The sequence below is a fragment of the Aphelocoma coerulescens genome, chromosome 9 (assembly GCF_041296385.1).
Source record: "Aphelocoma coerulescens isolate FSJ_1873_10779 chromosome 9, UR_Acoe_1.0, whole genome shotgun sequence".
Taxonomy (NCBI): Eukaryota; Metazoa; Chordata; class Aves; order Passeriformes; family Corvidae; genus Aphelocoma; species Aphelocoma coerulescens.
In genome coordinates this window covers 17017392-17035019 of record NC_091023.1, presented here as the reverse complement: position 1 = coordinate 17035019, position 17628 = coordinate 17017392, and the positions used below count along the sequence as shown (strand labels likewise).

General features: G+C 57.2%; 1 protein-coding gene across 3 annotated transcripts; it reads left to right on the top strand.

Moving 5' to 3' along the window:
* The first annotated feature begins 2657 nt into the window (after window positions 1-2657).
* Window positions 2658-17516, top strand: LOC138114732 (mucin-4-like). 3 transcript variants are annotated; one of them, XM_069024545.1, is made up of 12 exons: window positions 2658-2835; window positions 4717-10908; window positions 12243-12382; window positions 12674-12838; window positions 13112-13267; window positions 13756-13886; window positions 14759-14847; window positions 15265-15448; window positions 15868-16016; window positions 16226-16345; window positions 16652-16693; window positions 16818-17516. In XM_069024545.1, exons 1-12 carry the CDS (start codon window positions 2775-2777, stop codon window positions 16832-16834), a joined length of 7446 nt encoding a protein of 2481 aa, XP_068880646.1. In that variant the 5' UTR covers window positions 2658-2774; the 3' UTR covers window positions 16835-17516. The 3 variants fall into 3 exon arrangements, with proteins under 3 accessions (XP_068880646.1, XP_068880645.1, XP_068880647.1); XM_069024544.1 differs by having other exon boundaries at window positions 2674-2835; window positions 4717-11580; XM_069024546.1 differs by lacking the exon at window positions 4717-10908 and having other exon boundaries at window positions 2679-2835.
* The last annotated feature ends 112 nt before the right edge of the window (window positions 17517-17628 follow it).

The following is a 17628-nucleotide window of genomic DNA, read 5'->3' as shown; positions in this document are numbered from 1 at the left end:
GCTCTGGTCCCCTCTGCCCCCCGCCTGGGAGGGAGAAGAGGGTCCCAGTGTGGGGATATGGCGTCACTGCAGTGGTGGCACAGAGCTCTGACAAGCCCCCGACATTGCCCATGCTCTCTGTGCTTGCCATCCTTGAGGTGCCACCTTCACCCCATGGCTGCTCACCTGCCATAGACCCCTGACAAGAGGGGCTTAGGAGGTTGGATCCAAGTCTTGCTGCTTTCCCAGTCCACAAAACAATTCTCAGCCTCTTTGCTGTAATGAACTCCAATCTCTCAGCATTGTCCAAAGGAACAAATCTTGTGCCCAACATGAATGTCACCTTCAGAGGACCTGGCAGCATCATAGGGTGCATCTCAAGATCCTTGTGACTCTGGTGTCCCTTCCAGTGTCCCTGTTCCCTTCACCCCTGCTGATGGCTATAGCCCAGCTCCCACTCTGGCAGGAGGGTGTTGCAACACACCCAGCATGCCAAGTCATCCAGAACCTTGGGGTTGATGGATAACCTGGTTTCCACCACTGCCACCCCTGAGCCCTCTCCAAATGCCCTTGCCAGGAGGCTGGAGGGGAGCCAGCAGGAGATGCTGTGTTCTCCACAGGAACAACCAGCCCATTAATTCTAGGAAAGCTGATAAGGCACTGTGCTGGGCCATGCTCTGCCATGCTGGACAGTGCAGAGCCCCTGGGTGCTGGGATTCACAGATTTGCCCCCCGGACACAGGCTCCTGAAGGGCTCCAGTGCCCACTTGATGCTTTGGTCTTTGGTAACAGCGGATTAAATGACTTTTTACAGGAACCAGTGCTTTGCCAGGACCTTGGTTTCAGGCATAGCAAAGTGAAAAGCCCCTTCCCAGAGTGGTAACAGGGTACTGTCCTCAAGATGAGGCATCCCTTGGTGGCTGTGGGCTTTCTTGGGAGGATGTGCCAATGCCTGAGCAGAGGGATGTTTGGTTTGTCACCCCTGTGACTCTGCTGGGAGATGGGCATTTCTGGGGACAGCATGGGCAGGAGCAGCAGACACAAGGGTCTCCAGACAGTTCTGGCCCCTGTGGAGCATGGACAGGAGCTTGCAGGCAGGCTGGGGCCAGTGCCTTGCTTCAGTCGAGTTGTTTTTTTCTATGCTGAGCAGCACGTTTGCAACAATCCCTGTGGTTCCCACCACATTTTGCACCTCAAACACCATCTGGAGCAACTCTCTCCAGCGTCAGCATGTATTCCCTGTTGGGGTTGCTTTCCAAAGTGATACAGCATTGTCAGCATGGGCAGGAGCAACTCTCCCACGGCAGGTTTACATCTCTCAAATCCTCCATCAGCCCTGGTGTGGTCACTGCTCAGGTGGTCACTGATGGGTCAGTCACCCTGTGATCTGCAGTGCTGATTGCAAGACCCCCAATGCACTGTCCCCCCCAGCTTTACACCCACACTGGCATTTTTGGTGGGCAGGTGTTTAGTTCCAGGTGAGCGATGCTCCCCCCAGTTTATCGCCTGTGCCCTGTTCCTGCTGCCGGGGGTAACGCGTGGGTTTCACAGGATGATGTTCCATCAACCGTGACCTGGCCTCCCCTGGCATTTCCCCATCCACACTGCCCTGGTGGTGGGCCGGGGTGTCACTTGATGTGCTGCTTGCCCGACTCCAGCGGGACACTGTGTACTGCCTAACACCCCTCATAACACTTTGCAGGAGTTGCCTGGGGGCATTTCTGGTTAAGAAGTGTTTAATTGACTACAAAACCATGTAGTGGTAGGAGTTTGCATAATGCTGTTCACAGGGGAGCTGGCAGCAGTTTTCAAGGGGGCGTGCAGGAATTGCTGCTCCAGGAGAAGGAGGTGGGAGAGACATAGGGGTGAAGTGACCCAGGGGATCCCCATAGCAGGGAAGGGGGTCCAGGTTTGTGCCTTTTCCTGCTCCAGCCTCTGGGGATGCTGGTCCAACCTTGCAAAGAAGCTTCCCTGAACAATTTACCCCCTCACAGCACCCCAGCACTGCTGTGCCCAGACTGAGGTGCAGGTTTCAAACCCCACTGGGGTGTGCTGGGGCTCTGAAGTGCTTCCAGTTGCAGCTGAGCACTGAGGGGCTCAACTGACACCCCAGAGCCTGACCCCAGCCATATTTTGCCCTGCTTTATATAACCTGAATCTGCTCCTGGGGAGCCAAGTGGGGGCTTGTGTTCTGCCTTGTTCTGGCCTGAGACATGGCTCAGCTGGTGATTTTAGTGCCCGTGGTGTCCTCACAGGCATGGTGACACCAGCTGGCACTGCCTTGTCACCACCACACACTGCTCTGTGGCCCCATACCCTGCATGTGGAACAAGTCCTGTGGGGTCTGTGGGGTGACTGCCATGCCACTGTTGGCAGTGCCACACACTGCTCTGGGCTCAGCTTCACCTTCTGGTGCTGGCAGCCCGGGGAGCTGCACCAGGCTGAGCCCAGGTCCCTGGGGAGATGTGGGTCCCTGGAGGGTGGGCTTTGAGTACACCCCAGCCCATGCCCCACCTGAACAGGGCATCCAGCCCTTGGGAAGGGGAGGGCTCGAGCGGAAGGGAAGGAAAGGGAAGGGAAAGGTGACAGGGACATTGGAGGGAAGGGACCGGGGGCGGGAGAGCAACCTGCCTCCTTCTGTCATCCCTATAAATAGGAGGGAGCAGGAGCAGGAGCACCTGTGGGACTCCAGCTCTGCAGGAGAGGCAGGCAGGGAGGGACGGAGGGAGCTGCTCCTCGCTGCTCTCTCCTCCCTTTGAGCTTCCAAGTGCTCTGCCTGTGTGGAGGCCTGAGGCATGGGGACCAGGGGATGGACGCTCTCCACCTTCCTGGGATGCTGCACATGGATTCTGCACGGTATGTCCTATATTTTTCTGCTAGCCCATGTGCTACCTGAGCCCTGTCGGGGTGCAGCAGGTACGCTGTGAGATGCTTTTCACTCCTGGCTGTACTGGAAACTCCTCTTATGACCAGTCCTTGCAAGGCATTGCAGCCAAAGAGCTGGAAAAGCGTTTTACAGGGCAAGCATCACCCCGAGGGGCTGGTTGCAGGCGTGGAGCTGTGGGAGACATGAGAGCCCAGCCCGGAAGCCTGCAGGCAGCTGTGTACCCCTCCAGCAAAGGAGCCAAGGGAAGCCAGCTGGCAGAGCAGGACCCAGAGATGCTTCCATCCCTCCCACATCCCAGGAAAGAGCAAATGCTGGTGCTCCATGCTGGGGCCCCTCTTGCACAAGCTTCCCATGAATGGGTGTGTGGGGTAGATGGTGTTTCCTGCTCCACATTGAAGAATTATGATAAAACAGGGATTTACTGGGGTGGAGTGGGCCAAACTGAATGGGAATGACTTGACTGATGTGCTTTGTTTTCCCTGAGATGGGGAAGGAAGCTGCTGAGCCCCTTTGGCTGAGGGGGCTGGTACAAAGAGCTTATTCCAGCCAGGGAAGATGACAATGAAGCAGCCTGATGGCAAATGGGTCTAGCAGAGGATAGACCCCTCGAGGACTGGTCTGGCACAGGAGCTAATATTCATTAATGACCCTGCACAAGCTACCTGGGAGCTAACGAGCTGAGCCGGCGGTGAGGTTGGAGGCACCTCTGCTGCAGGGAGATCTGGCTGCCTGTCAGGGGGAACCTGACGAACTGGAGCACCGGGATTGGGAACAGGCTGGGGCTGTCAGGCTGCGGCAAAGCCCTGCTGGATCTTGCCATCGGGGTGCCCTTCATCTCCTCTAATTGAAGCTCCCTAAAGCCAAGTGTCAGCAGATCCACCCGGCTCCTCACGGAGCCAACGGTGGCAGCTTGGTCTCCCAAGAGCCTGCGTCCCTGTCCTAAAAATAAGACCGTGTGAAACGTCACCCATGGGTGCCAGTAGGTTCTGGGAGACATGTCTGGGATGTGGGCAGGTGTCTCCTCCTTTCAGCAGAGCTCCTGGATGTGGGTTAAGATTTTGGCAGCAGGAGGAGAGAGCTGTAAGCAGGGCTTGGTCCTGGGTGCTCGCATATATTCCCTCCATGGGCGGGGAACCCCTGGTGCCCTCACTCAGCTGGAGGCAAGAGGGATGGGGGCAGGAGCAGGCAGGTGCCCAGCCCAGGAGAGTTTTATTGAACCTGCTTTAAGTGCAGCAGATCAGAATGCATCTGCAGTCAGGGAAGGCTTCCCTAAGCCTTGGCTTTCCTACCTGACAATGGGCTTTGAGTAAGGTTATTTAAATGTCCCTCAGACACCCAAAAGGTGAAAAAACACAGAATTCCCCCAGGCTCTGCAGAAGTGACTGTGCTCAGAGCTGTCCCTGCAGCGATGGAAAGTGGGCTGAGGGTTGTCCTGGGGTAGCACAGCTCTACAGACACCCCCAGGGCTATGAACCAGACTTACTGGGCTCCAGCTCTACCTGGTGGCTGAGCACCCCAGTACCATCCCCAGCACGACTGGACTGGGTTTCAGCAGCTGCTTTTGCCTCCATGCTTGCACCAGTCTCTTTCTCTGACCTGCGATGAGTTGTGTCCTGTCTCAGCTGCTGGCTGCTAATGCTGGGGATGCAAGAGGTGCTGTGCAGTGATGTGCCTAAGGCAGCCCAGGCTGCACTCCTTGGCTTTTAATCAGGGCCTTGTAAGGCTGTGGGATGAGGCAGAAGGGGTTTAAGAAGTGGTGGGAGGTTTGTGATTCTCACGGAGATGTGTCTGAGCCTGGCAGGCTGCCAGCTCCAGCTCCCACTGTAACGCTCCACTGTGCTTCTCTGCAGGGCTTGGGGCTGTTGCTGCTGTCCCTGTCACTACCGATGGGCCCTTTACTGTGGGGACAGCTTTCCCCATCACAGCAGAGGACGAGTGGCCCCATACCACACTCACTGCAGAGATGAGCATTACAGCAGCTGATGCTGAGACCTTCCCTCCTTGGACTGAGACAGACCCAGTGACGGTGATGAGTGAATACAGCTCTACAGTGCCAGCTTTGAACGTGACCAAGCCCCCTAACACGACTCAGAGTACTGAGGGAAGTTCAGCTGCTCCCACTACAGCCACAGCTGCTGCCATCACCACGCAGCACCCCGCTGTCACCCCAGAAGCAGAGCATGATGAAATAGACAATCCTCCTGATGTCCCTCTGGGGACCACCCCTGTCCTTGAGGATGTGAAGGAGGACATCCTTGCAAACAGAGAAGACACAGATCTCAGTACTGGCAACACCACCCCTCCACTGGCAGTCACCTGGGTGCCACAGCCAACTGCTGGTGTCACTGTGCTGCTGAGCCAAGGGCTGACCACAGCCAAGGGAGCAGTCGAGGAAGGTGTAACCCTGCCCGAAGCTATTCAAAGTGAAGCCAGTGCCAACTCCTCGGGCCCCAGTCCCGACGCCGCCGGGGAGCTGCTTCCGACTCAGCAGGATGGAGCAGTAGGTGGGGTTGAGGGCATTAAGCCACAGCCAGCAGGAGAAATGGCCCCAGCTGGTGAGGAAAGTCCCTTAGCTTCAGAGTCTGGAGATGCAGGAGATGGAGTGAATGGTGGATTCAGCACAGCCAGCTCATCCCACCTACCTCCAGAGAGCTTAGTGATGTCAGGAACAGCGGAAACCCCTGAGAATTCCTCCCTCCTCCCTGGCCAGGCAGTGCTGAATCCAGACTCTTCACTGACACCGTCCAACGGTGGGGATGGGCAGGGTGTTCCCGGAGCGTCATCAGAGGCTTCTGGTTCAGTCTTGTCACCTGCAGCCAGCAGGGCACCAGTGGCACCTGAGGGAACAGAGAACACTGCCACCTCACTGCCAGCTCCAGAGGTTCCCAGTGATGCACACAGTGACACGATTCTCCCAGTCTCAGCCACGGCGCTGCCCGCAGGGGATGTGGGAGCTGTGGATCTGGCCAGTCCATCTCTCCAGCCTGCCCCATGGCAGACCCCCACTGGAGAACAGCCACTGCTGCTTCCCGATGCTCTGATATCCCCCACAGACACCCCCAGTGCTCCCGGGGCCGCTTACCCAGCCCCAGAAGCTGGAGCCATCACCCTGCCTGAAGCTGATGGTGCAGCAGAGACACCAGCAAGTCCTGACCTCACTACTGGCCCAGAAGCACCTGTGTCTCCATCTCTCAGGGAGCCACAGCCAGTGGGGATGCCAGCTGGAGCTCCCCAGGAAGCCGATGGACTTGGCACTGGCTTGAGTTCAGATTCAGATGCCCCCAGCCCAGCGCCTTTTGTACCTGATGGACTGGCATGGCCCACTGCTGGGATCCAGGGTCAGGGAGCTGAGGGGATAGGGGACATGGCACAGGCAGGAGGTCCAGGGGATGCCAGTCCCTATGAAGATACGCAGAGTGACATGAGTCCTCCAGCCCTTCAGCCCTCAGCATCTCCTGCTGATAATGGAGAGCTGCTGACTGGAGGAACAGAAGACTTGGCAAATGCTGAACTTTCCCCTCCATCAGCACTTGGGGATGGAACAGAAGCAGGAGAAGTCCCACCACTGGGACAAGTGTCTTCAACTGGTCCTGCACCTCCCAGCAGTGCTGGAATGGAGCCTGATCTCTCAGGATCTGAAGGACCAGGGGACCTGCCTGGTGAATCTGCCACTGCTCCTGGGGCTGTTTTCCCACCTCCCGAGTCTGTGGCTGGCCCCGTGTCTGAGGCAGAGACATCAGTGAGCCCTGACCTCAGTGCTGCCCAGGGAGCACGTGGGTCTCCATCCTTTGGTGGGTCACCGCCATGGGGGACAGCAGCTGGTGCTCTCCTGGGAGCAGGCCTCCCTGGAGCCAAAGGACCAGACACTGACTCAACTTCAGCATGGGATACCCCCAGCTCAGCAGTTCATGGACCAGTAGGACCCCAGTCACCTGGCCTTGGGGACCAGCTTGGCACAGATGTGGGGCTGCCAGCAGCAGAAGGGCAAGGAGCTGACATGGCAGAGCCAGCACTGGAAGGAGCAGGCAGTGGGATTGAGTCTGAGCCATCCCTGAGCTCCACCACAGGGAATGGAATAGCAGCTGGGGTGGATCGACTGCCTGGCGCTGGTTCCTCATCCGGTATCGCCTCTCCCAGTGATGTGGTGGCAGCACCTTCTGTGTCAAGGGGTGATGAGGCAGGACCCATCTCATCCACAGCCCCTGGCCCTGACAGTCTGTCCCCGGCCTCTCCAGATGGTGAAACTCGCCCAGGGCTTGGTCTGGTGCAGGGGACTGAGAGTGCAGGGGATGTGGCACAGGCAGGAAACCCAGAGAGTGAAAGTCCCCATATGGAGACAAATCCTTCAGCTGTCAGCCCTCAGCAGGACCTTACTAACACCGGAGAGCTGCCAGCAGAAGAAACAGGGGATATGGCAAATGCTGAACTTTCCCCTCCATCAGCACTTGGGGATGGAACAGGAACAGGAGGAGCCCCAGCACTGGGACAAGTGTCTTCAACTGGTCCTGCCCCTCCCAGCAGTGCTGGAATGGAGCCTGATCTCTCAGGATCTGAAGGACCAGGGGACCTGCCTGGTGAATCTGCCACTGCTCCTGGGGCTGTTTTCCCACCTCCCGAGTCTGTGGCTGGCCCCGTGTCTGAGGCAGAGACATCAGTGAGCCCTGACCTCAGTGCTGCCCAGGGAGCACGTGGGTCTCCATCCTTTGGTGGGTCACCGCCATGGGGGACAGCAGCTGGTGCTCTCCTGGGAGCAGGCCTCCCTGGAGCCAAAGGACCAGACACTGACTCAACTTCAGCATGGGATACCCCCAGCTCAGCAGTTCATGGACCAGTAGGACCCCAGTCACCTGGCCTTGGGGACCAGCTTGGCACAGATGTGGGGCTGCCAGCAGCAGAAGGGCAAGGAGCTGACATGGCAGAGCCAGCACTGGAAGGAGCAGGCAGTGGGATTGAGTCTGAGCCATCCCTGAGCTCCACCACAGGGAATGGAATAGCAGCTGGGGTGGATCGACTGCCTGGCGCTGGTTCCTCATCCGGTATCGCCTCTCCCAGTGATGTGGTGGCAGCACCTTCTGTGTCAAGGGGTGATGAGGCAGGACCCATCTCATCCACAGCCCCTGGCCCTGACAGTCTGTCCCCGGCCTCTCCAGATGGTGAAACTCGCCCAGGGCTTGGTCTGGTGCAGGGGACTGAGAGTGCAGGGGATGTGGCACAGGCAGGAAACCCAGAGAGTGAAAGTCCCCATATGGAGACAAATCCTTCAGCTGTCAGCCCTCAGCAGGACCTTACTAACACCGGAGAGCTGCCAGCAGAAGAAACAGGGGATATGGCAAATGCTGAACTTTCCCCTCCATCAGCACTTGGGGATGGAACAGGAACAGGAGGAGCCCCAGCACTGGGACAAGTGTCTTCAACTGGTCCTGCCCCTCCCAGCAGTGCTGGAATGGAGCCTGATCTCTCAGGATCTGAAGGACCAGGGGACCTGCCTGGTGAATCTGCCACTGCTCCTGGGGCTGTTTTCCCACCTCCCGAGTCTGTGGCTGGCCCCGTGTCTGAGGCAGAGACATCAGTGAGCCCTGACCTCAGTGCTGCCCAGGGAGCACGTGGGTCTCCATCCTTTGGTGGGTCACCGCCATGGGGGACAGCAGCTGGTGCTCTCCTGGGAGCAGGCCTCCCTGGAGCCAAAGGACCAGACACTGACTCAACTTCAGCATGGGATACCCCCAGCTCAGCAGTTCATGGACCAGTAGGACCCCAGTCACCTGGCCTTGGGGACCAGCTTGGCACAGATGTGGGGCTGCCAGCAGCAGAAGGGCAAGGAGCTGACATGGCAGAGCCAGCACTGGAAGGAGCAGGCAGTGGGATTGAGTCTGAGCCATCCCTGAGCTCCACCACAGGGAATGGAATAGCAGCTGGGGTGGATCGACTGCCTGGCGCTGGTTCCTCATCCGGTATCGCCTCTCCCAGTGATGTGGTGGCAGCACCTTCTGTGTCAAGGGGTGATGAGGCAGGACCCATCTCATCCACAGCCCCTGGCCCTGACAGTCTGTCCCCGGCCTCTCCAGATGGTGAAACTCGCCCAGGGCTTGGTCTGGTGCAGGGGACTGAGAGTGCAGGGGATGTGGCACAGGCAGGAAACCCAGAGAGTGAAAGTCCCCATATGGAGACAAATCCTTCAGCTGTCAGCCCTCAGCAGGACCTTACTAACACCGGAGAGCTGCCAGCAGAAGAAACAGGGGATATGGCAAATGCTGAACTTTCCCCTCCATCAGCACTTGGGGATGGAACAGGAACAGGAGGAGCCCCAGCACTGGGACAAGTGTCTTCAACTGGTCCTGCCCCTCCCAGCAGTGCTGGAATGGAGCCTGATCTCTCAGGATCTGAAGGACCAGGGGACCTGCCTGGTGAATCTGCCACTGCTCCTGGGGCTGTTTTCCCACCTCCCGAGTCTGTGGCTGGCCCCGTGTCTGAGGCAGAGACATCAGTGAGCCCTGACCTCAGTGCTGCCCAGGGAGCACGTGGGTCTCCATCCTTTGGTGGGTCACCGCCATGGGGGACAGCAGCTGGTGCTCTCCTGGGAGCAGGCCTCCCTGGAGCCAAAGGACCAGACACTGACTCAACTTCAGCATGGGATACCCCCAGCTCAGCAGTTCATGGACCAGTAGGACCCCAGTCACCTGGCCTTGGGGACCAGCTTGGCACAGATGTGGGGCTGCCAGCAGCAGAAGGGCAAGGAGCTGACATGGCAGAGCCAGCACTGGAAGGAGCAGGCAGTGGGATTGAGTCTGAGCCATCCCTGAGCTCCACCACAGGGAATGGAATAGCAGCTGGGGTGGATCGACTGCCTGGCGCTGGTTCCTCATCCGGTATCGCCTCTCCCAGTGATGTGGTGGCAGCACCTTCTGTGTCAAGGGGTGATGAGGCAGGACCCATCTCATCCACAGCCCCTGGCCCTGACAGTCTGTCCCCGGCCTCTCCAGATGGTGAAACTCGCCCAGGGCTTGGTCTGGTGCAGGGGACTGAGAGTGCAGGGGATGTGGCACAGGCAGGAAACCCAGAGAGTGAAAGTCCCCATATGGAGACAAATCCTTCAGCTGTCAGCCCTCAGCAGGATCAACTGCCTGATGCAGGTTCCTCATCTGGTTCGGCCTCTCCCAGTGGTGATGTTGCAGCACCCTCTGTTTCAGATCCATCCAGCCTGGGTGCACTCGAAGGAGCAGGCAGTGTTGCTGAAGGTGTTCAGCCCTCCCTGGGTGCTGGCACTGGCGTCCTTCCTGCTGCAGAAGGGGCAAGTGAAGTGGTTGGTGGTGGAGGGTCTGCAGGGCAGTCCCAAGCTCCTACCGGAATGGGACCAGCTGGTTCAGAAACCCTTGATGGAGAAACAGGAGATGCATTGCAGTCTGCATCCTCTTCCTCGTCTGCACAGGGGTCTTCATTACCTGGGAGGACAGGTGAGGCTGCTGGTGAAAGAAGCCTTCCTGGAGCTGCTGGAGCTGGTGGTGACTTGAACACAAGCTTGGAGGCTGCTGGCTCTCAGGAAGCATCTGTGTCTGCCCCTGGCACCCAAAGCAGTGCCAGTACTGAACTTTCTGATGGAAAACTGAGCGAAGTCGATGTGGTGGAGGTGCCTGGAGGAGCCTTGGTGAATGGGGAACCTTCCCCTGGTGCCAGCCTGGTCCCAGGGGCTCCAGACAACAATGGTGTTTCTGATGGCATGACCACCTCAGTGGCTGCTTCTCTGCTTCTCCCTGGACATGGGCTGAGCTCAGGGCTGGCACCTAATAGGGACCCCAACTCTGCCCCTGGCACCCAGAGTGGGAGCAGGCCCCTGCTGCCAGTGTCACCAGGTGGGCTGTCAGAAGAAGCTGGAGGTGCTCAGTCGTGGTCTCTTGAAGATGAGGTGGCCTCAGGCATGCCAGCACCTTTGGGAGAAGCTTCCCCTCATGCTCCCATATCCCCCAATGCTGCCCCCGTGCTGCCTTCTGCTCCACAGAGAGGAAATTCTGCAGTGGGGGCGTCTGCCAGCCCTGGGCTTTTGGCACGTGAGTCAATAGTGGGGTCCCCTGCAGGGGGAAAGGGAGAGCTGGGGGCTGCTGTGCCAGGGGGCCCTGCCTTGGTCCTGCCTCCTCCCCAGCCAGGAAACCCCGGAGTCCCCTCTGGGGATGCTGACAGCCCTGTTCCTGGAGAAGCGAGTGCTGTGCTCCACGGAACGACGGCAGTGCAAGGGGATGTAACCCATCTGCTTCCCAGTGCCGCTGGATCCGGGGCACATATGGAGACTCACTCCCCACCTGGAGGGAGCCCAGGGCTCCCTGGCTTTCCTCCCGCTGGCATCACTGCTGGCAGTCCCGGAGCAAAAACCCTGGGGCCAAGACCTGCTGGTGGCTCATCACCCGCTGCCCTGCAGCCATTCCTGGGTAGGGAGCTGACCACCAGCCTGGCAAACAGAGCCCCTGCCACATCTGGGTCGAGCCTTTCTGGAGCCTTCCCAGGCCAGGGGGGATCCCAGGGCGGGTTCCCAGCCACTGCACACCCTGCCACACCCTGCAGCCCGACCCTCGCCGGCCCAGCCCCACCAGGCCCCGTGCCCAGGGGCAGGGAGGTGCTTCCCAGGCCAGGAACAGCCACTGTCACCTCCCGCGCATCATCCCCCGTGGTTCCAGCTCCACCAGGAGGGCCAGCAGCTGTCCCAGCCCTGCTGCCCAGTCCCGCAGGTATGTGATACTCGCAGAGCAGCCTGGGTGTGACTAAAGCATCCAGTTTCCTGACGGACCATCCTCAGGGACATTCAGTGCCTAGAAAACAAGGGATCTATTTGAAGACAGGACTCTGGGGGAGACGCAGCATGAGGAGCTCCTGCACATGAGCTTGCACTGTTGGCAGGGTGAGCCTGCCTTCAATACAGTCCCATCAGCTGGAAAACCCATCCCCTCCAAATGTTTTTTTTTTTTAACAGACATAAATAGGGAACTGGAGGCTGTAAAAGTCTCTAGAAAGAGCTGTGGGTGTTTAATTCTGTACTGTCCCCTGGCACAATCCTTGTACGATGTTCTTCCCCTCCTAATGGCAGTGTCCCAACAGGGCTGGTTGAAGCAGGGGACAGTGGCCACAAAGGCCATCGTAGCAGGTTTAGGGCAGCTGTGTTTGAGTAAGGCAGTGAAAGGGGTGGGAACAAGCTCCTGCGCAGGAAGGTGACATGCAGAGTGTCCCTGGAGACTACTGGCAGTGTCCCCCATCCTTCTGCTGCCCAGGCTGTGTCCCAGTGGAAGCAAAATAATTTCAGCCCTTTTAAATTTTTGACACAGACCAAAGGCTTTGCTGTAAACGTGGTTTGGTTTTACTCTTTGTTTCTTTGTTTCTTTGTTTTCTTTTCCAGTTCCAGCTGTGCCCCTCTATGGGTATGGGGCAAGGGAAAATGATCAGGAGTACGTGGAAAGGAGAGTGGATTTTAATTCTCCACTTTTCAAGCCTGAGATTGGATTCCCATTTGGGAAGACCCTGCGCAGCTCTCTCTATGTGAGTCTACTTGGGCTTGACTTGTTGGGCAAGCAGCCATCACCCAAAAACCTGGGAGAGGCACCAGGGACCAGGTGCCTGGGATGGGACTCTGGCAGGGCTGAAGCTACTGGGATGCTGCTGTGGTCTATTTGCAGCAGGAGGTGACTTTGTGGCCGTTTCAGCAGTGGCAGGCGGTGGCTTTCCTTGGGCGTTGCTCAAAATGGACTTGGAAATGGGAGGGCTGCCAGCCCCATGCCAGGGAGTGCTGCTGGTCCTGATCTCACCTGATGGAGGGATCCCTCTGTTCAGTTTACAGACAATGGACAGATCATTTTCCCAGCCTCGGACAACAGCGTCCTCACGTACCCCAACCCTCCTCCCAGCGGCTTCAATGGCCACGAAGAGGTTCCCATGATCGCCGTGTTTTGGGACAATGCTGACTTCTCCAGAGGTGTTGGCACCACGTTTTACCAGGTGAGTGAAGCCACGTGGGTGCATGATTGCACAAAACATCTTTCGATTATAAACTCATCACCTATTCTGTGGATGCCTCTTGAGATGTGTAATTAATGGAGCTCGTGAACGGTTTTTCCCTTTTCTGAGCCAAATCTAAGAGCTGTTGGTGCTGTGTCACCTCTTGAGCCATCCAAATCCCATCCAGCACCTTGGTTACAGGGGTCTGTGCATGACCCCAGTCTAGGCCTACTACTGGGAGCTAATGCAGACTTGTTTGTTCCCAACCCACAGGAGTTCTCCACCCTCAACACGGCCAAGCCTCCATTCGTCCGTGATGTGGAAGCGAAGGTCCGGCGGTACCTGAGGTCCTCCTACTCTGCAGTCTGGACCCTGAAAATCACCTGGGAGAAGGCACCTGTCTATGCAGCAAGGACTGACACGCGGAAGGTAAGGGACTGATGGAACACAGGCGCTGTTGAGTTGTCAGAAATCCCCAAGACCACAGGCAGTGACCTTCTCTGTGCCTGAAAATAAGAACCAGTTTTATGACAAAGGCCAGTCTTGAAGAATTTTGCCAAAAAGACCTGGGCTGTGCCCATGTTTTGGTGTTTTTTAGGTTTTTTGAGGGACACCTTTAGTAGAACTTCTCCCGTTCCATAAAACCTTTCTCTTTCATGTGGTGGGAGTTTATTGCACACCAGAAACGCAGTTTTTCAGAGGCATAAAATTGGGTGAATTTGAAGCTTTTCATGGAACAGCTTCAAAGTAAAACCATCACATTTTCCATGCGAAATGTGAACCAGCCTTGGCTGTGTTTGCCTTGTTTCCCTCCAGACTTCAGTCCTGCTGTTTCCCAGTGAGCACTGACCTACACTCCAATTTTAAACCCCACATCTTCACTCACTTTCTTACCTGTCTGCAACACTTCTCCCCAGACAATCACATACCAGGCTGTCCTGACCACCGATGGCTTCAGGTCGTACATCCTGATGCTGTACCAGGACGGAGGCATGCAGTGGGATTACACCAGGCTCACTTCCACCAATGTGCTCATCGGCTACACCAGGTACAGCAGCTCAGCACCCCATCCCTGCCTCCTCTGAGCACTGGGTTGCATCCCACCCACAGCTCTGGCTGGTTGAATCCTTCCCCCATGTCCCAAGGAGTGCCCTACAAGGATGAGGACAGCCCAGAGGGGGTCTGTATGTCCATACAGCCTTAGCATATAGGGGCCTCACAAACAAATTTGCCCCACTAGGAACTGGATCACTCTGCAGCATGCTGTCTTGCTGGGCTGTGCTTGTTTTAAGATCCACAAATTCCTCTGGAGTCCTGGGCCCCCAGCATCCTGGCGGTTTGGGTGGAAGGAGTGGGAAACAGGGGATGTTTGTTGAACTTTGCACCAGCCGAGGGAAGGGATTTCCGTGCTTGGCCGAGCAGTTGCTTCCTGCCTCCTTGCATTATGTCTTGCCCTGTACACGCTGTCTCCAGGGTTTTCCCATTAGCTGCTTGCTGCAGCTGGGCAAGGAAAAGGTGGCCAGGATGGGAAGTGCAGGCGGCACAGGCGTGCGTGTGTGCGTGTGTGTGTGTGTGTGCATGACCACTCATGGGTTTCTGCACCAAATCACCCAGCAAAATGCTGGAAACCATGGAAGCAGCTCGTGGGGGTTTTCAGATGTCTGTGGGCTCAGCCCCTGATGCAGCAGGAGTGTTTGCAGCACCCAAAAAGAACTGCACCCTATGTAGAGGAGGAAGCTGGCTAGGGCAGCTCATGCCTTTGCCCTCTTGTCCCCAGAGCTGCCATGTGGGTGCTGCAATCCCACTGGAAGGATGGATGGAACAGGATGGCTGAAGGGCAGGCTGGGGCTGGGGCTGAGGCTGGGATAATCCCACCTGGGAAGAGCAACCCCTGATTTTTCCTCTTTCCTCTTCACTCAGTGGGGATGGCTTTTACCTCAACGATGACCTGACTAAGAGACCTCCAGCTGCCAAATATCGCCCTGACCAGTTCAGGGGCTACAACACAGGTAGTGCCACAGAGCCAGGGTGGGTTCACAAGGAGGGGGATAATCCCAGGGAATGAAGTCCAGCCTGCCACTATGGCGAGGCTCTCACTGAATTCACCAAGGCCAGGCTTTCCCTCCCAAGCACATAAAACTTGCTTCCCCTGGATACCAGCTATGCCCTGAGGCTGAAACATTCCTCCTGTGCCCATGGACACTTTTTGTCCCAATGGCTCAATCCGAAGACTTTCTTCTTTGGCAGGAGCCTCTCCCCCTGTTTCCCTGCTGTTGAGTGGCTGTTGAGCATGGGGTCCCATGACTAAGGGGCAACATGGGTTTAGCTTCCAGCATCAGCATCATGTGACTCTAAGCTTGAGACAAAACAGCCCCTGTGGTCCCCTGGGTCAGACATGACAGCTCATGGTTTCTCTCCGTGCTCAGACCTCCGTGGATTGTGGATTTACAAGCTGGAGAGCCGCGTGGGCTACAACTACCGGCTGAAGTGCCTGGCATGGACAGGGCAGCAGCAGGAGCCCAGGATATGGAGCCAGGGCCTGCCCACCTGCCCTTGCTCCCTGCAGCAAGGGCAGCAGGACCCACGCTTCAAGAGCAGCCGTGGAGGCAAGTGGGCATGCTGCTTCCTCACTCTCCTCATCCCCAAGCTGTCCCTCCCCACCTTCCCTGCAAGAGTGCTGGGGTCCCACTTGGCAGGGTGGGCAGGTGACCCTAAGGAAAAGAAGAGGGGGACTGGCCTACCCTTCAGAGACAGGAAAAGCAAGGAGGATTGAGGGCTGACCTGTTCCTGTCTTATTAGACTGGCCAGTGTTGGTCTGACCTGCATAGGGATGCTGGGGACCAGGGTCTCATCCTGGGGGGACCACTCAGATGGTCTCCATCAGATCGTCCAAACCCCTCTAGCACCGTGGGTGATTTGGTGGGAGTGGTGAATAACAAGGAGCCAGCTCTGGCCCAATTCTTGCCCCGAGGCAGGCGTGCTGGCCAGGCAGAGCTGCCCAAGGCTCACTGCTGCCCCATTGCAGGCAGGTGGGGTGCCCGTGTCTCCATGCTGCACTCGGCCTCCCCCAACCAGCACGGCGCCGGCGTCCGCTGCCTGTACAACAGCCAGAACCAGCTCATCGAGGGGCGGCAGGAGAGGTACTGGAGGTCCTTCAGGCAGGCGTCACCCTACCGTGGTAAGCACAGCCAGCCTTGGCATCTCTTGGCTGAGGCTGGCATTGTTGTAGCCTGTAAATAATTTTAATCTCTATGCCAACCTGTTTCCTGACATGCTGTTTCCCTTGGAGGGAGTGTGGAGCTGCCAAAAGCCAAGTAAAGCCTTGCCTGGAACCAGCCCATCTCCCTTCTCTTCCCTTCAGCCCCTCACTCTCCTTTTTGCCTCCAGACCAGGAGCTGAAGCTGTACGACTGGTGCTGTAACCGGGCGGGCAGTGCCCAGCTCTGCGCCCACTACAGTGAGAAGAGGCCGAAGATTGGCTGTGACGGATACCAGTCCCCCAGCACGGGTGGGTTTGCAGCTCATGTGCACTGGGGTGATGCTGTCTTGGTGCCCAGGGCTGGGAGGGGACTGGGAATGTCCCAGCCTCCCTGTGGTTAAGACAGCAAGAGCCCTGGGCAGACGGGGGAAGGGTTTTGGGTTGCCCATGTGCAGGTTGTGCCATGCCCTGGGCTGTGCAGGGTTGTAGGGGCATCTCCTTCAGCAGATAACCACCAGCATAGTCTGGAGGTGACGGCACTGGGAGGGGAGGAGGAGCACAGCAAATGTGGTTATGGTGTAAGCTGATGTGGAGCTTTCTTGCAACCCTCAACAGATTCCTTGGAGGAGGCAGAGAATGACTCGGATGAGCAGATAGGTGAGCAGGATTGTGGGGTCTCCTTTCCCTCTGTCCATGTGCCCCTGCAAGAAAATGCCCTGGGAACTCCCAGCTTGCCCCACAGGGAGAAGGTGGCTGAGCAAATCTCATTTCTTCTTTGCAGATGGAGAGGACAAGTAACTGGGAGGTTGCACACCCGCAGCACGTTCTGGGCCATGCCTGATCCTCTAAGTCCTTTGATCTGCTCTTCTCTCATGTCCCTCCCAGAACCCATCACCCCTGCCCACCACACAGGGCAGCTCACTTGGCCAGTGCCTGCAGTTGCCTGCCCTGGCACAAGTTCACGTTTCTAACCCAGACTTGTCCCAAGGATTCAGTTGCTTTAATCGCCCTTTCCCAGCTGCAGCTGAGGGGCAGAACTGTTGGGGAGGTGGGCAAGTACCCCCCACTGCACACACCATCCTTGTCCTTCCTACATCCCACTGTGCTCCCACACTGCAGGGTGAGGCTGGACCCCTGGCACCCAGGGAAAGGGTTTAAACACCATGTGTGGGTTGACTGTGGCCAAGCCCTTAAATGCCAGGGTGCACCAGGCTCGTCCTGTGAGCCTGTCCTGTCTTGTCCCCCACTTCTGTTTCCCAGCCATCCATCCCTGAGTGTTCCCCCAGCCCCTGTGCTCAGGAGAAGGGACAATTCTCCAGATCAAGCTAGAATCAGATCAGTACATCTGCTGGGTGTGTGAGGGCAAAATTCAACCCCATGATCAGAAATGTTGGGAGAAAAATAATTTTTTGTGTGTAAGAGAGCATCTTCCTTTCTTAAAAAAAATAAATCATTGTCAAATCCTGTTTGTTCAATAAGACCTTGGAAGCATTTGAGCATCACTGATCCTTCAGCAGCCATGTCCTCTCCCAAACTGGGGTGGGAAGCAGTGACGGGGCAGGCTTGGAGCAGCAGGAATACAGGATACTTCT